The sequence below is a fragment of the Quercus lobata genome, chromosome 10 (assembly GCF_001633185.2).
Source record: "Quercus lobata isolate SW786 chromosome 10, ValleyOak3.0 Primary Assembly, whole genome shotgun sequence".
Classification (NCBI taxonomy): domain Eukaryota; kingdom Viridiplantae; phylum Streptophyta; class Magnoliopsida; order Fagales; family Fagaceae; genus Quercus; species Quercus lobata.
Genome location: NC_044913.1, coordinates 20,872,829 through 20,891,819, shown reverse-complemented (window position 1 = coordinate 20,891,819; position 18,991 = coordinate 20,872,829). Strand labels below are relative to the sequence as shown.

The window sequence follows — 18,991 nt, the reverse complement described above, 5'->3', positions numbered from 1 at the left end:
TTGTAATCTTCCTCAAAATACATGTTTTGTGTATATCTTTTGAACTGGTTTGAGTTTCGGAGAGAGGCGTTTATGTTATGGCGCAAAGGAGAAAGTGAACAAACAGAGAACATGGAAAAAAAAATCATCTGGAGAGAGTGAACAAACAGCAGTACACGCCGTCTGTTTTAAGGAGCAAATTGGCCATTTTCAACAACTCTTGGATGTGTTTGGTATTTCCTCAAACCTCGGAATAGGTTTCTGGAATTTACCCTAATATTTAACACCACAATTGGTACTCGAAGTCTCTTTTCAACTAAAATTCTTATTAAAGTTCAGTGCACATATAACATATTTCATTTCCAAACACTCTTAAACTTTAGAGGGTAAAATCTAAATTTTAAAACATTAGGGTGTAAAATTAAAGCATCTCCAAACTTCAAGAGATAAATCTAAATTCTGAAATTTTAGGGTGTAAAATCCAAATACCCTAAAATTTTAGGGATGTAATTTACAATTTACCCTATAAAATAAACAATATTTATTCACATCACTCTTACTAAAACTACCAGTAGGCTAATTACCTTCACCCCCTCATTATATGAAATGAAAGAAAATTTTCACCTTAACTTACAACTAAGACAACGTTTATAGGTTGTCAAAGTTTTCATGAGTTTACATTAGCATGATTGCTAGAAATCTAAGAATGATCCATATCATATTGTTGTTCAAGAAGAAATACAAATTCATACTGATGATGTGTGAAATCGTCAGTTGAACTTCTCGTCAATACGGGTACACGATGGACAGGCAATAGCTTTAGTTAATTCTACAAAAAAAACAAAAAAAAAAAAAAAAAAAAAAAAAAAAAAAAACAAAAAAAAAAAAGATGAAATAAGGAATAGACCAGTGTGGTGCAAGCCAAAAGGCCTCCAATGATCTAATCAAAAGGAAAAGGCTCAATTTTTCGAAGAATCAATATTGGCTAGTGTAATTTAGTATTTGAGTGAGGTACCTTTCGTTTCTCCTCTCTCTTTTATAGGTCTTTGTCTTTATTAATGGGAATGAATGCCTCTCTTTATGATTTTGAATATGTTGACCATAAATGGTGGGATGTTAGAGATTTCAATTATCTTTTGCCCGTTCGTCTGTCGATTATGCTTGAATTTGTCTAGCATGTTAGTTGTTTCCCAAGTCATTATGAGAGACTCATTTAATGTCCATTGTAACCAACTATAGGATGGACAATTACAATTTTCTTCCTCTTCACATGCCAACAACCATTTACATATAAAATAACAATTTTATCCATATAATAAAGTCAGTATTTAGAGCCTTTTGGATTTTCCTACTATCCTAAATTACTTTCCTTACAATATATATATATATTTTTTTTTAATTTAATCTAGCTTTTGGTACTGTAAGGACACGATTCGTATTGAACCACAACAGGGTTGGATTCGCACGTAAAAAGGCCCGAACAATATCATTTGTAGAGCGTGGATTTGAAAGGCTAGGCCTTGGTCACCAGACGGTTGGTTTTTCGTGGTGTTCATACATGGTTAAGTTTTCTTCACCCCTGGAATCTTTCTCCTGGAGGTGGGCTGGGAGGCTCTAGTTTTTCGGCCATTTTTCCCAGCCCCTTTTTGGCGCACTAGCTTTTTCATTATATAGTCCCTCTTGATTGATCTTGTCCCTCCATTTGTCGGTCAGGCAGGTGCTTACCTCTGTACCTGTCCCATCAACTGTCTCTTCTTACTTTTTGTTTAGTCGTGTGGATCAAAGTTACACCGTCCAAACGTCTTTTCTCATTAACATGATCAGGATGTTGGCCGGTGCATTTAATGTGGAGGGGACACATCTTTATTGAACCTATTACGCACCGTACTTCCATGTGGGCCTTATTCCGCTCACATCCCCTTCAGGGAGCTGCTTGGGAGTAGCCTTCACCAAGACGTTGATCTTCTCGTTGAAATCCTGGAATGCCGAGGACAGGGTAGTCCTCAGCCATTCCCTTTGACACCCCGGCCATCGACCATTCATCCTCGGCACAAGACATCCTCGGCACGGGCCCTGGGCCCAAATAGAGTTTGGGCTAGATTGTAAACTTCCCGGGCCCACAAGTACTATACAAACATAAACATAGAGAACACGCCCTTAAAAAAGTCAACCTCCACGCTCCAAAATATTTTCACCTTTTTCACTTTTTTTACTTTTACTTCTTTTTTTAAAATTTTTTATTTAATTGGTTGAAATTGAAAGTTGTTTTTCTCAACTTTCAATTTCAGCCATTAATAATATTGCATCAAGTGCACCTAATTTCAATCCATAAATTTGATTCTTGTGAGTTTATTGGAAGAGTGGAAAGGAAGATTAACAGTTAGTTTGTACTATGATTTGATAGAAGAATTAATGAAAATTGAAGTTTATAAATGGTTTGTAATGGGGAGTTTGTGAAATGTGTGACTTTCTTATTTTAGTACTTCCTAGAAAAAAAAAAGGGTTTTTCTTATTTATTTATTTAGTTATAAATACAATAGGATTTAAGTTTTTTATGTCGGTTTCATGATAATGATGATTGTAAGAATTTATTATCATTTTAAAAGTCTTTTGGCCTTGCCGATTGGGACAAAAACACATATTTATCAGATCAAAATGTGATTTCGGGAATTTGGAAAGAAATATCAAAAAGCTGTTTATTTTTTGGGAAAATTTTAAATTAAAAAGAACTTTGCAAAAGTTCTCGAATGTGGGGTTTTCTCAATATTTACTGCCTTTGTTCTCTCTCTCTCTGAGTTGGAATTACAGAATATTTGTTCTAGATCTCCATGTGGGCACCCACTCTCTTTTTTTCTTTTTCTTTTTTTGGGCCCATATGAACTATATTTCTTTCACAAACATACTTTGGATCCTCTCCCCCTGATTTTCAATTTTTTTTTTTTTTTTTCTGTGGCTAATTTAGAAATATTTACTAGATACCCAGCCTTAACAGGCGGCTGGTTCCCCCTGATGTTCCTTGAGCATCAGAAACGACGAAAAAAAAATTGCCACATTAGATTTTACTTGATCTTTAGCCTTTAGGAGAATAACATATTCTAATTTTAAGATTTCAAAGTTACCCCACATAACCAATGAACTCTTTTGGTGGTACACTAACCACTAACCCCATAATATTTAAATCATGAATCACATTGGATCATGTGTTCCATCAAAAAAATGAAATACATTGGATCAAGTGAAAATTTTTGATATCATCTTCAACCATTATTTGCTCAACTACAGTATGTTCCTCATTTGATTAACTTGGGAGTCTCAGTCTTGTTACTAAACCCAAGAGGAAAAAAATCATAATCTTAAAGTAAACTAAGGTCTTAATTTTGACTTTTTTTCTTTCTCTCTCTTTTTTTGTTGCTAAAATTGATTTTGCTTAGTGTCACACTCACATCCATTTCTTTCTTTATGGTTCTTACTGGCCGTCGAGAACAAAGACTTGTCAAATGGGTTATAATCAAATACTATTTGCTTAGAACGCAAGGATTTATGTCTCTGTTTTGACATTTTTCACCTAATTCTTGTTTAAAGTGGCTTTTTCTTCTTCTTAAATTTTTAAAGTAGCTTTGCTTCCCTTTCTTTAATCTTTGAACGTGGCTAGCAAAAACACCTTTTCACCGATTGTGATGTAGTGAGAAAGCAATGTTTGATAATTATTAATCCTATTCTACTACTAAATTTAGTGTTAGTAAGTAGTAAATATTCTGAGTATCACAGTCCTCCCTACTTAATCCTACGTGGTTCTTGGATCATTCAAGATGAACAATCTAACATAGTAAACGAGAAAATATCATTTAAAAATAGAAAAAAAAAATATTGGGATCTCCACGAGTTTTTAAAAGGGCTGTATGAACTCACCATTTATTAATGTTTCACCAACTTTAAAACATTGGTATTATCGAACCAGGCAACATCTAGAGACTCGTTGCTTTGGATCCTTTCTTGTCCAAATGAAAGCCAAGTAATACTTTTCAAAGTGAAAACGGTCCTTCATGTTTTTTCCTGTCATCTATCCATTACTTATACCACCAAAAATTTGGATTATGTCAAAGTATTCTATTCCTTTTTCAACTTTAGTTAATAATCAATTTTAGTCTCTCGGGTTTAAAAGATCATTTGCTCTTAATATTAAATCGATCGGTCTTAATTCCTAACAAATCATCAATGATGTGTCAATTTTTTGCTTAGTCATGTCATTATTTCATTAGAGATATTTAAAATATATTGACGGAAAGGCCAAAAACAATTGCTATGAAACTTACATAAACTTAACAAATTTAAGGATTTAAAATAGTTATATTCCTTCAAGTTTCTTAATATATATATATATATATATATATAAACTTAGTTTTGCCTTCAAGTGGTTATGGTTATATTTTGAAAAAAAAAAAAAAAAAAAACTTGTTTTGCAACTCCTTTTATGAGAAAGTCTAAAAACACAATTTTGCTACTCTTCTAATGTGATCGCCAATAATTAGTAAGTCAATGTAAAAGTGATTGTCCATCACTCATAATTGAAGTATATATTTATCTTCTCTTTGTTTATCTTATATCCATATGCCTTTGATATTTTTAGAGTAATTTTCCAAAAAACTTTGGTATTCAACTCTAGTGGCTTGACAGAATTAATAGATTGTCATTAACAAAGAAAAGATGGGTAATGCTAAAATTTTAATTATAGTTATTCTTTTTGCTTTCGTAGTAATAATAATAATAATAATAATAATATTATTATTATTATTATTGATAGCACTAATCTTTCTAAATGTTTTTATTGATTCTCAAAAATAAAGAAAACAAAGCTTAAATGTTTTTAGGCCTTATCATTTTTTTTTTACGTATAGGAAAAATTTTAATGGTTGTTCAGCTTCATTTAAAAAGAAAGGGGGAAAGATAAATATTGCTGCCAGTAAAATAAATAAATAAACCAAGATAAAGCTTGTATAACGTAAAAGCAAAAATATAACTAATCCCCAAATAAAAAACAAAACAAAACTCTCCGAGGGGTTGATAAGTTGATAAGCATGAATGAACAAATACCGTGAGTATATCTAATTAATATTACAAATCTATTACGGTTAATTAAAATTTTTTTTTTTAAATGTACTTCTCTTTTCTTTTCTTTTTCGATAGAACCACCAGTTTTATTATATATCCTTATGTCAAATACCACACTCCTACAGTCCTACCTAACTTTTCATTACTTTTCACATTTAAAGAAATTTCAATTCTATGACTACACCATAGGTTGTGATGCGAGGAATCTATCAGTGCTCACAATGATGGCCATGGATTGAAGGTACAGATGAAGTTGGCCTCGGAAAAATACTAGCTATTCTGGTTTGTGCAAATTTTTTTATTAATCTTTTCATATACTAAAATAAATCTATACAACAATTGTGTAAAATATATGATGTAGTCTAAAATCAAAGTGGCTTTATTTTTTGAACTATCATTGTGGTTCCAACAATTAAAGTGGGTGGAAGTTAAGGGTACAATTCAACATTCAGAAGAAACAAAAATCTCTTTCAAAATGTTATGAAAAATAGCCGACATGTTTTTTTTTATTGGAATAGCCGACATGTTTGTTAAGTGATAAAAGATTTTAACTTCACATATCCTTTTGTTTTAAATATACAATGCCAAGTAATAGTGAGTTTTAATCTCTACCTTTTATTTAATTAGCGGGTAATATGATAGTCTCTAATTAAAACAAAAAGAGATTCTAGTTTAAAAAAGTACTTGAGGTAAGCCAAACCCACATATATACACACACACACACACACACACACACACACACACATTGATAATTGGGGTGGAGAATTTGAATCTTATATGTCTTCGTTGTCAAGTTGAAATATAAGGCTTTTAGCAAAAAAAAAAAAAAAATCTTTTTAAATTATAAATAATTATGAAGTTGATGCATAACTTAAAATAATAGATAGGATCATTCTAAAAGGAAGGTAAAATGTCACATCCCAACACTCTCAATTCACATTATACTATTGACCAATTTATTGTATACATTTTTTTTTTAAAGGGGAAAACTTAGGTACAGTACTTAGGTATTGACCAATTCACATTATACTTCTGCCATGTGGATTTTAGCTCATAAGATAGAAGTATATTTTTTAATTAAGTAGCCACATGACTGAATATTAAGAGGAACACCTAAGGTATTTGTAGTGGGCCTTTTTGTAATACTGGACTGGGTTGTCTCCTGTTGCACTAAGCTCAAGTTTTCTAGATAAGGGAGTTGGGACTGATCCAATTGCAACCCACCTTGGTCTAGCTTGTGCATAAACTACGCCCCATTTGTCAGACTTTGATCACATGCCCATGGCAGGCAAAGCCGCTATGAGGAAGTTATAGCAGGCAGATATAATAAAGATAACATAAGAAATTCTAGACAAAATGGACAGAAGGGAGTGACAAAAACACCTCATACTCAAAAGTAAAGAAATAAATGGGGAATAATAATAATATGCTTGTTTGAATCAAAGAGGGAAAAATCAATCTATCATGCCGAGTAATGTTACGGAGCTGACACCAAGAAGGGAAACCACTTCCTCAATGTGAATAATCTCCCCAGGGAAAGAAATTAATTACTTTAAAGGAATGGGCCTGGATGGTTTATGTCCAATGAGGATTCGTTGTCTTTGATAGAGAGCAAGGCTTTAAAGGGAGAGAGGAGACAACCTACTCTCCATTTTTCCTTTGTTTTCCTCTCTTCCTTTCTCAGTGCTCACTCCTATGTTATAATTTTTTCCTAGAGATTACTATTACCCTGATTGTGATCCTCCCCCCCCCCCTCTCTCTCGCTGTGCACGATAAGGGTCCTTTATATAATGTCTGCCGTGACCGGATTTTACCATTTTAGCCTTTAACAACCTTTGTCTAGTCTGGGTGTCTTTGCCGACCACTTACTGATTTGCCAGTCGCTCAGCCACCACCACTTACCTATGCTAACCGTGTCACCAGATAAAGAAGACTATTTTGTTTGTTTGCTTACCATGGCACTCTTATCTGCTACGATGTGGATGCTCTCTCTCTTCCTATCCCTCATGGCATGCACCTAGTGGTCTCATCTCATCCTTGCTTCTTTTGGGTGGTATGTCATCCTAGCAGGACATTTCTCCCAAAAGAGCTTGAACAAGAACCCCAAAATAGGTTTTCCCCTCTCCCCACCGCTAGACCATGCCCTCTTACCTCTGACTTATGACCTCACCACCTCCTGTATTGGTTGGGTACATGCTGGTGATGTTTGGGCCTTGTGCGTGCTTCACTTCCATATATATCCAAAATCTACCTGCTGCTCATGCATCTGCCGTAGTCTGGAGGCTTGTATGCACATTCTACCGCCCATCCTTGGCTTCTTATGGCGTGAGCCATTTTCTGGCCTCTCATTCTTTAGGGCCTGCTCCCTTCAGGGGCTAGGCTTTTGCTTAATTGTGGGCTTTTCCTTCTTCAGCCCATTCTCTTGCTCTTTTCTGCAGTCTTTACATTTCCTGTCGTACTGCTCTGTCATTTCTGTTGTGGGTTATTTGACCCAAGCCTGTTGGGCCTCTTTGGACTTGTTGGTTATTCTTCTCTCAATGACTCAGTATAGTCATTTGAGCTTTTTGGTTACGTTGCTTGGGGGTCCTATGTCCCATTTTCCTTTTGGGCATCCTTAGCCCATTTACTTTCCTTGAGCATCCTCAGCCCTTTCTAGTCTTGTATTCTCATGGGTTTTTACTAACTCCTTTAGGATTTCTTAACCCAATTACTTTATCATTTATCCTTGAGGCTCATGGATTTTCCATCAACCCCTTACTTTCTTTACTTTCATTACTTCGGGCCTACTGTGGCCCATTCTCACTTTTCTACATCACATACTACCCATGGGTTTGCTACTTCTCTCTTTCTGGGCTCCTTTAGGCCCATCTGCTTTCTCAAGGCCCATTTGTTTATTTCATGAGCCTGCGATCCATTATTCCTGCCGCTTGAGCTTAATGGTTTTTCTATCCACTTACTAACTCTTTTCTGCCCAAGTTGCTAGGCTTTTTCTTTCTATTGGGCTTCCTAAAATGATCATCAACAGTATTGTATTTAAATTTTGTCCATTTTAAAATATTTGGTTGAATTTGCAATCATATCAAACTTATTTTTCCCTCTCTCTCTTGACCAATTTATTGTATACATTTTAAAATATATATATATATATATATATATATATATATATTAGGTTGAATTTGCAATCATATCAAACTTATTTGCCCTCTCTCTCTCTCTCTCTCTTTGAAAACAAAAGAATTGGTCATTTTTACCTACCTTATATATCACTGTTACATGTATGTATTTCCCTTCTTTACTTTTGTTTCTGTTTTTTAGTTTTTAGTTGCCTTTTCTTAAAAAAAATTGTTTTGTTTAATATCCAAAAATGGAATTCTGTATATAGTTGGGATAATATATTATTATATATTAGCATGGCTTAGAAAAATATATTAGAAAAATTTGTGGCATACAAGGCGTTTGAAGCGGCTAATTCTTGCATTTGAAGATAATTCTGAAATTATACATTCACCTTTCTTCTTCTTCTTCTGCTTTTTTCTTTTATGGAATAATATTTTATTAAGTTATTGTTTCTCAAATAAATTATATATTTTATAAGTTCTTGATAAAAACTGTACAATGCACAGGCATTCAACTAGGATTATTTGTAATCAATCTTCTAGGCACAAATGCACTATGATTTTTCGAGATGATATGTTGCAATATTGTTTTTTAAGCCTACTTTGTCAGATTTTCAGAAACTAATTTGTAAATTACTTTAAGAAATGAATACACCCATACTAACTCCACACGCACTACCAGACAGATTCTAAAGGGTGTTTGACACCTAAAATATACTAAATTTTTGGGACAAAAAACTTTTATTAAGGAAACTCCACTGTATTTTCCAATGATTACACGTTATTAGTAAAGCATCAAATGAATCAATTTACTTCATTCAATGCCTCTCTCGGAGGAGAAAGCATTGTCGGTCTTTTTTCCTATAATCCTTCATTAAAGCATCTTTATCATCATCATCAATCACCGTAATAAAGCTCCAAGTATCTTAGAATAAAAACTTTGCTACTAAATTAACCCAGGTGGGACATTTTCATTTTCATTTTCAATAGGTGTTGTCGTTGACACAAATGGAAGCTAATGCATATCCCAACACGAACTTACTGTGCCTTGAGCCTTAGGGAAAAACATAGAAAGCTAAGTAGGAAAACCAAATGCCAAAGTTGCCAGCTGAGCTAATCATGTAAAGGACCACACCCAATCATTTCACATCCACAACGAATCTCCTTGTGTATTTCCATTCTATTTTGTCCCTCTTTAAAATATAGAAAGTTCTACATTCCCCTTCTCTTTCATTAAACTAGTAATAAAAATCATACATAGTTGTTTGATTAAATAATTTAGTTCATATGGTCTGCAAACGTGCATAATACAAACAAATATATATATCCACAAAATTTCTTTTTTTGGTGTACTATCCACAAAATTTCCACATTATATATTAGCACTTATAGATTGCTTCTTCCGGTTCAAAAAGGATTAAAAACTGTAGCCACCAGATGATTCAATACCTACCATGAATGACAGCAAAGGAATAATTAATAATCCAAAAATTTCCGAGTGGTCCTGATGATCATGTTTGACTGGCTGTTTTGGTTGCCTTGTCATTATCAGACGTAATTTTCATGATGCCTAGCTTCTCTAAAGAGAAAATCACACTTCCTCTACAACCCAACAAAGTTTAATGAAAGTGGATGAATACAACAACCCAACTACTTAAAGCCACTCAAATATAACGATAAGAGCCTATTCATCTATATATATTTAACTAAGAGGTGTTGAACATTTCCCGAGCATATAAAATTAATGTAGTAACTTGTAAGAAGTACGTAAACACCGCAGCCTTTGATTCCATGGAATAGGACCACCATGCAATAGGATATATATATATATATATATATATATATATATTTATACATATGTATGTATTTAACTAGAGGTGTTGAACATTTCCCGAGCATATAAAATTAATGTAGTAACTTGTAAGAAGTACATAAACACCGCAGCCTATGATTCCATGGAATAGGACCACCATGCAATAGGAGAGTGGCAATAATCTGTGTAAACTGATAAAAATAAAATGTTATATATGCTGAGAGGAAATCAGAAGACCATGGCTGATCCGTACGAAACAAAAAAATGCAAAATGGAAGGATAAGGGATTAACCTTCCATGAATCTACATCTTTGCGTAAACCAAATCTATATTTGCATCCCCCCGGTGTACAATGCAGATCAATCTGCTCTCACCCTGTAAATGACAAGGTAGCTTCTATACATGAATTGGATGATTATTGGCATATGTAAAAGACAATATTGTTTCCCCGGCTGCTTCCATAGATCCTCTCAGGCCTTCTTGTAGTTTTACCACTCCCAATAATCTTCACCATCTCCTCTTCAAAACAAAATCCTTCATTATCACTGTACTTCTGTAGAAACCTATCTACAGATCCATGGCTGAAAGGCTAGCACTGTAGGAGAACACTGATGAATGTCGCAATCTCCTAACATATAGATCACGTACTACTCAATGACAATGATTCGTCTAATGGCTGCAAACACTCTTGTGGGTTGGCATAAAAATAATCCTCTTCTTTAGGCCTGTCTGGGATCACCAACCTTTTCACTGGGTTTCCCATGCGTTCTGCATGAGAATCCTTCACTGCTGATGAGAACTCATCCCAACTCAGTGATCCACTATTGTACTGGTCTATCAAACTGACCAGCAGTCTTCTATCCAACAGAATCGTCTTCTTGAACCCAAGAAATCTGAAGCATTGAAAAAACAGATGTTTCAGATGAGAGGAAATGTATAGACAACATTAAAACAAATTAGGCCATGGCATACTGACAGTGATATCTCAAAGTATATATCAAAAAGTAGAGGCCATGACATAATGACACCACATCAAAAGCGTTTTTCTATTGATGTAACAATCTTGCAACTAAATTATCAATCAAGTAACAATCAACAACCTCCGATCAAATAAATAAGTGCAAGATTGGAAATCTTTTCACAGTCAAACAAGTATCCTACTTTCAGGGTCATACACAAAATATATAGTCTCTGAGAAAGCAAAAATTGTGATGTCAAAACCAGTGGTGGTTGGAATTCAATATTCAGTTATGGAGAGAGAGAAGAGGGGGGGGGGGGGGGGTTGTAAATAACCCTAAATTGGTTAAGCAATTACAGTATAACATTTCATACAAACAAAAGAGAACTGAATTCTCAGCAGAACAATACCTCCGATGGCCTTCAACAACTTTGGCCATGTTTCCATCATATGTGGGAACAAAAATATCGCTCTCCAGTGACACCAGATAATCTAATGCAGCCATCTGCGATGAGTGATTCTGGAAAAACCTAAGGTCAGATGGTTCCAACAGGGTCTCCTTCCTGACCTGTATTAACAACCCAAGGCTAATTAAAGACAAGAACACAAACAACGACCGAGTACCAAAAATTCCAGGAATCCACCTCAGCTTTCATTGCAACTACTCACCAATTTTGGGTAAGCCTTTGCAAGACTTGCCATTCTCCTTTCTCCACCATATATCTCACCAGCTGCTATATAAATCTGGATACTAGGATCAATGTCCAGCGCCCTCAGTGTAAGAGCAGTTTCCTCAGGTGTCAAAGGGCACAAACCATCTTTCCTCTTCAAGTCAGAATTTATTATTTTTTCTTTCCACCATGGATAAGCATACCTGAAAAATGTATATTAAATATGAGATGGACTAACAATAAAACTTAATTTTCAAGTCAGAATGTGTGACGCCAATAGCTTGTTTTAAGAAATATGAATGGCTCACCTCATTTTAGTCAACTCCTCCACCTCCTCATTGTTGCAACCTTGAGTGCACCCAGAAAATGCCAACATGTCCATTTCATATCTAAGATGAAGTACTAGGAAAGGGCCATTTTGCCTTAAGAGATTGATAACCCTTCTACCCAACTCCTCTATCTGAGAAGTAAATCTCAGAGCACTAAAATTTACTCTGCAGCGCAGTTTCTGAAGCTCCAAAGGTTGACCATTATTGGCAAGTCGAGCATCAGTTCTATTCAGATGTACAACTTTGTGCTTCCATATCAGAGGAAGAATCTATACAACACATACACAAACAATAACAATTACTTTGCAAATAGGAGTCTCAACAAATGAAAACGATCATTACTGGACAACTATGATAATATAAATTAAAGAATCGTTGCTAAGGATTGGAATAAATTCTAGATTCAAATCATACCAAGCAAAAAAAAAAAAGAGGATATCTAGAGCTTCATGAGAAAAAGAAAATCAAGTTAAATGATCGGAAATCCAAGCCTGCTATGGAAGGGGCTTTTCAAGGATGTGGTGAGTGGTGCAACTTGCAATGTTCTGGTTTTTGTTTTTATTGTTTTCTTGACTAAAAATACAAACTAACCTGATTATGATAGTAAGATATGTCAGACCAACTGATTGGGGGCATGGAATAAACTTTCCCTAGTTCCATTTTCCTCTTGAGCCGAGGAGGCAATTCTTTCAATATTCGAACCTCATCTCTCAGGGACGTAATGAAATGATCCACATCAAATATGTCTTGGAACTCACTGCAAAATTAATCCACAAACATGCACTTGCAATATAAGAAATAAAATCCAGCTGGAGAAAAGTTATAGATCCTTTTAGAACTTGGAAACTTCATTAGCTTCAGATACGACAAGAGAGAAATGTTTACACACCTGGGATCAGCCCAAAAGGAGGCTTTATCCAACTCAGGTACTATTAGGGTGACGTTTAAATATCTTGCAATAGCAACCATGTCACAAATCTGTAAACATAGAAAATATAAGACTGATCACTATATGTACACCTTTCCATTTCACATATTAGGAACCCATATCACCCAAAATAAGGTTATATGCAAATGAAGGTGTGCTTCACTAACAACTCACCGCTGCTCTCATTTGATTGAGTCCTCCATTGCATGAGACCATCAGATAACCATTGTTCTTATAAACCCCTATATGATAAACGATAAATTTCAGCTCGAATGTTATATTCACCAATTAAAGAAAAAACTATATATCATAAAGAACTAAAGAGGACCTAAGAAAATCGACGCATGCCAAGGACTGAAATGAACACATATGTAAACACTCCTGTAGTTCCGACAATGTTATTAGCTAACTTAGAAGTCACCCCAATGACACTTAGTAGGAACACAACCAGAGATACAACAACAAAAACCTTAGTCCCAAAATTTTTGGGGTCAATCATGGATCCTCAACAGATTAGTGAGAGTCGGCCACATGTATTCTTTTTCTCCATTCTATTCTATCCGAAGTCATAGTCTCGTTACTTCCTTAACTGAAGTGTCCTTTTTTTTAACTCATGAATTCAATTTTTTTCCCAATATTCAAAATACCCAGAAAACGATAGAGACAAAAGCTTTTGAAAACTCCCCATGTCTTTCTCTACCTTAAATTTCGAAAATTTCCAGACAATCCACCATTTTATTACATTAGTCTTATCCAAAAAATTAAAACCGTCGATTAAACAAACAAAAGCCATTGTAATCAAACAACCTCCACCAATCATTTTCAATATCGAAAAAAATAATAATAATAAAACTCAAACCCATATACTAATTCCAAATAAGACTATGTCTTTTACTTCAATTAATTCAAAATACACACTAAATTCAATCAAACACAAAAGCAAAGAAAGAACTCACTTTTGGGTGGAAGAACTCGCGGCGGAACAGACGGAACAGTAACGGCGTTGTTAACGGCGGAGGAGACGGAGGAAGAAGAAGAAGAAGAAGAAGAGTCCTGTAAAAAACAAGAGGGCCAACCCTTCAAAACCCTAGGACCCCACAAATCCCCTAACGCCGTCAACTGAACAATACAAGTCCAGAGCAAAACCGACGTCGTAGCGCGTATCATCCATAGCTTCATTCTCGACCTCGACATCGACACCGACATTGAACTCCTCAGCTTCTCAACCCCTCCCATTGCCTTCAACCCCATCTCTCTCTTATTGTTGTTCTCAAATTCACAGCTTTTCCTCTCTATCCTACACATCTCGCTTCACTTTCCCCCATGCAATCAAAATTCAAACCCTAAATTTTTCACAAAACAAAAATGAATTTTGTATAATATATAAAAATAAATAAAAAATAAATAAATCTAACTATAAAGCAGCTCACCCAAACTGACCAGAATTATCACCAACACCATTGTTTTATAGATTCTTTTCACCGATTTCTAGAACCCTAAAAAGGAATGCTATAATTCTCCACGTGCATTATACTCACAAGGCTTATCGATCTTCATCACCGATTTTTTTCCCAATTCGAGAAGAAGAAGCAGCCAATTGAAAAGGAAAAATAAGTAGCGAATAAGATCTTCGTATTTATAGGCAGATTATGGTACCGAAACGGCAATGGGAGATTGTGAATTTGAAGATCTTCAAAGATCCGGTGTATTCGCCGGCGAGATTTTTGGCCCGATTCGCCGGAGCGAGTACACCAGCGCGAGTATAAATATATAGGGGGAGGTTAGAGAGAGAAAGAGAGGGAGAGAGAGATACAGACAGAGAAGGATGAAGGAGTCGATGAATTATAAATTTATATAATTTGTGGGGAAATTCAACAACGCGGTGTCAAAGCGTGAACTCACGCGACTCCAACGTAAAGAGAAGGACTTTTTTCTTTTCTTTTTTTTCTTTATAAGCTTTTTTTTTTTTCTTTTTTTCGTTTTTTGGGCTTGAATGCAAAAATAAATATAACTATATGATTTGGCTGATTCTGAGTGGTTGTTTATATGATTGAGACAGATAGCTATTGATTCTGAGTGGTTGTCTATGTGACAGGTAGTTAATCACATTCTATTACTAAAATAGTTGTGAAAATAAGTATGAGATTCGTTGTGATCTTAAAATAACTCACAAAAATACCATTCTATTTGCATTAGTGGTAAGAACACCTGGTTTCAATTCTTCCTTATAACACGGCGATGTTTTTATATTTGTCAAATTTTCTACTAATACCATTACCTTTTCTAGATGAAAAAATTGTTCTTCCAAATTTTCTTGAAAGACTAATTATACCATTTGCTTTTATTGATTATAAAAAGGTCATGTAATTTTCAGTGGCCACGTTAAGAAGACTTACCAACTAATTCGTGTCACTAATTACATGATATTCATGTTCTTTCCATAAAAGCTAATAAAAGTTAATTCCAAAAATTCAATTTGGCCTCGGAGAGTTATAAGTGATAATTGAAACTTTGAAGTGTATTTGTAATTAACCCAAACTTAGAAGTGTTTTTGCAATTTTGCCTCCCTTCTCTCTCTCTCTCTCTCTCTCTCTCTCTCTCTCTAAAAGCTGTGACCGTACACCGCTGGATCACCTTTGGCTTTGAGGACTAACCGTGGTTAGGTTAAGGTGGTGGTGGGCTTGACTAGGGTTAGGTTAAGAGTTGAGAGATGACGGGTTGGTTTTAAGGTGTCTCGGCCAATAAATGCCAGCCAGCTAGGTGGGGGATACGGTGGTCCCTTGGGAATTTATGTGTCTTGTCACGTGTCAACGATCTGGCCGTTGATGTTCGACACGTGGTTGATTAATCTAATGGGTTTTTTTGGGGGGGGGGGTGGGTCTTGTGCCGCGTAGGCTGGTTTATTTCGGGATTGTTTTTGATACGCCGACAATATTTCGCGATATTTTCCGCTTATTTCGCCGCTAATGGACCTTTTTTTTTTTTTTTTTTGATCCAACCTGCTTTTCAGATTATCAGATTGGTAAATACATACAGCACGATTCAATAATCAATTTAGGGATTCTCTTTACTTAAATATCAAAACAATATCATGATATTTCGGCTTTAATGCTTCTATTATTATAAATTTTATATATTATTATTATTACTATATATATATATATATATATTAATCTTAATGTGTATTATTATACATTAATCTGTTTGAATTATCATGAGTAAAAAAATAATAATTTGTATGTATTATCTTGGATGTATTCGAGAATGGATTCATTGGTATGAAATCCCATGATCAATAAAGTATCTAACACAATATTAATCTATATTCAATTTAACACTATCAGTTTATGACTAAAGGCTGAAACACTATTTCTTTATATATATTTTTAAGAAATAAAAATTGTATTAAAAAGTTTTTATACTTACAAAATCATATATTGTTTTTTTTTCCAAAATAGTATGAATATATATAGAGAAAGTTATTCTATGTATATTTATTTATTATTTACTTTAATGGTTAAGTGGTATTGTGATTAAACGCAAGAATTATAATGCACTCTAACAAAGTTAATAATGTTCTCTTATAAATTTAAAGATCAATTTACTTGCATAAAAGGTAACATTTATTTCCTTCTTCCTCTCCACATGCGTTTTGATATTGCATTTATTGCAAAATGTGGTACAACAAGAAGAGCTCATTTTAGTCCTCCTTATAGAGACTAAACTAAATAAAGAGAAAGTTAGAGATCAGTGTAATTTTAAATTTAGCTAGGTGGTCCCTTGTGTGAGGAAGAGTGAGAGTTTAGCTCTTTTTTGAAAGGAAGGTATTACTGTAGAAGTGCTTGCAACTGATCAATCACACATTGACACTTTGGTTAAGGGTGGAGTTTCGACAGATTGGTGGCACCTCATTGGTTTCTACAGGGCTCCAGAAACATCAAAATGGGATGAGTCGTGGGCATTGCTTAAGGTGATTCGAGACAAGTCTACATTACCGTGGTTGGTCATTGGTGACTTCAATGAGATTATAAGGGATTATGAGAAAGAGGGAAGGAGCACACGGTTGAGGCGGCAGATGAAAAATTTCACAGACACTTTGAACTGGTGCAGGTTATGTGACCTGGGTTTTGTCGGACCAAGTTTCACATGGCTCTACCAGAGAGCTGATGGGGGTCAAATCAAAGAGAGGCTTGATAGAGCCTTGGCCTTGCATGCATGAGGAATATAATTTCAAGAAGCCAAACTCTTTCACCTTACATGCTTGGCGTTGGACCACTCTCCACTTTCGCTGCACTTTTTCATGAAACCACAAAAACGGATCAGGCAGAAGATTTTTAGATTCGAGTCCATGTGGCTAAAGGACTCGAAGTACGAAGAAATAGTAAAGAATGCTTGGGCAAAGGGGAACATGTCTAATGCTAGTTTCTCAATATCCCGGTGTCTGGAGTTCTGTTGAAAATGATTGGAAGTCCGAAATAAGGAGTTCGGTCATGTTGGTTTGAAGATTGTTGAGCTGTAAAAAAGACTGGAGTGGCTAGAGCTTCAACCGGCTTTTCCTACTACCATCAATGCACTGAAAGAGACATGAGTAGACTTGAATTGCTGGCTAGACAGAGAGGCTGCCATGTGGTACCAGCAGTCCCGTTTGAATTGGTTTCAGGCAGGGGATCTGAATACAAGGTTTTTCCATGCTAGAGCATCATCTTGCTACAAGAAGAATATAATTGCAGGCTTAACGGATCCAAATGGTATTTGGCATGAGGAAGAACACAAAATAGAGGAGATTCTAATACGCCACTACAAGGATCTTTTCTACTCTACTCGGCCCTCTAAATTCATTGAGCTTTTAGCAGCCATTCAACCAAAAGCATCCGAACCTATGAATCAGATGCTAAACAGGACCTTTCAAGGCAGTGAAATGTATTCAGCTCTTAAACAAATGTACCCAATGAAGTCGCTGGGCCCGGATAGTATGCCCCTCTTTTCTTCCAACATTTCTAGCCTTCCATTAGGTATTTGGTCACTAAAACAATACAAGATTTCTTAAGCTTTGGCTGTGCTCCTTCCATGTTTAATGATACGCATGTTGTTTTGATTCCAAAAAATAAACATCCCAAATATATTAATGATTACCGCCCAATTAGTTTATGTAATGTGATCTTTAAACTTGCTTCTAAAGTGATTGCTAACAAGCTCAAAAAAGTTCTGCCTTTTATCATTAGTGATACCCAAAGTGCATTTTTGCATGGAAGGTTGATTACTGATAATATCCTTATGGCTTTTGAGGCTATGCACCATATCAGTCAGAAAAAGGAAGGGAAAAAGGGGGAAATGGCCTTGAAATTAGACATTAGCAAGGCTTATAACTGTGTTGAATGGGCTTGCCTTGACAAAGTTATGGAGAAGCTAGGTTTTGATTTGAGATGGAGAAGTTTGATTATGAGATGTGTGACAACGGTCTCTTATTCATTCAGAATTAATGGGAAGATTTATGGATCCGTTTAACCTTCTAAGGGGATCCCTTGTCACCTTCTTTGTTCCTCATTGTGGCAAAAGGTCTATCTTCTTTGATTAAAAAATCAGTGGAGGAGGGAGTATTGGAGGGTATTGCTATTTGTCGTGGGGGGCCAAAACTTTCACACTTGTTCTTTGCTGATGATAGCCTTATCTTTTGCAAAGCTACCGTTTCAGATTGTGATTCCTTACCACGTATCTTCCAAGTGTATGAGAAGGCATTTGGTCAGCAACTTAATCATGCAAAAACTTCTTTGTTTTTTAGCACTAATACTTCCAGGGAGGTTCAGGAGGAAATAAAGGTTAGGTTCGGAGCACAGGTTATTGAACAACATAAAAAGTACTTGGAGTTGCCTTCACTTATGGGGAGGAATAAAAAAACAAGTTTTAGTGACATTAAAGATAAGCTCTCTAAGAAACTAGCTGGCTGGAAAGGAAAACTTCTTTCAAAAGCAGCCAAGGAGGCATTAATAAAAGCGGTGGCCCAAGTCATCCCCACTTACACCAAGAGTTGCTACAAGATCTCAGATTCTCTTTGTGATAATCTCACTAGTATGATTAGGTAGTTTTGGTG

At 35.3% G+C, this 18,991-nt stretch overlaps 2 protein-coding genes across 4 annotated transcripts; one reads left to right on the top strand and one right to left on the bottom strand.

The window, feature by feature from the left end:
• Window positions 1–10,181: 10,181 nt before the first annotated feature.
• LOC115963637 (rhamnogalacturonan I rhamnosyltransferase 1-like) lies at window positions 10,182–14,748 on the bottom strand. 3 transcript variants are annotated; one of them, XM_031082726.1, is made up of 9 exons: window positions 14,334–14,748; window positions 13,860–14,246; window positions 13,078–13,145; window positions 12,865–12,953; window positions 12,567–12,732; window positions 11,955–12,244; window positions 11,645–11,849; window positions 11,386–11,543; window positions 10,182–10,910 (listed from the first exon to the last, which is right to left on the bottom strand). In XM_031082726.1, the coding sequence occupies exons 2-9, from the start codon at window positions 14,206–14,208 to the stop codon at window positions 10,658–10,660; spliced, it is 1,578 nt and encodes a 525-aa protein (XP_030938586.1). In that variant the 5' UTR covers window positions 14,209–14,246; window positions 14,334–14,748; the 3' UTR covers window positions 10,182–10,657. The 3 variants fall into 3 exon arrangements, with proteins under 3 accessions (XP_030938586.1, XP_030938588.1, XP_030938589.1); XM_031082728.1 differs by having other exon boundaries at window positions 14,344–14,748; XM_031082729.1 differs by having other exon boundaries at window positions 14,442–14,748.
• A 2,779-nt stretch (window positions 14,749–17,527) lies between these two features.
• Window positions 17,528–18,983, top strand: LOC115964487. The gene is made up of 3 exons (XM_031083786.1): window positions 17,528–17,873; window positions 18,083–18,313; window positions 18,418–18,983. The coding sequence occupies exons 1-3, from the start codon at window positions 17,528–17,530 to the stop codon at window positions 18,981–18,983; spliced, it is 1,143 nt and encodes a 380-aa protein (XP_030939646.1).
• The last annotated feature ends 8 nt before the right edge of the window (window positions 18,984–18,991 follow it).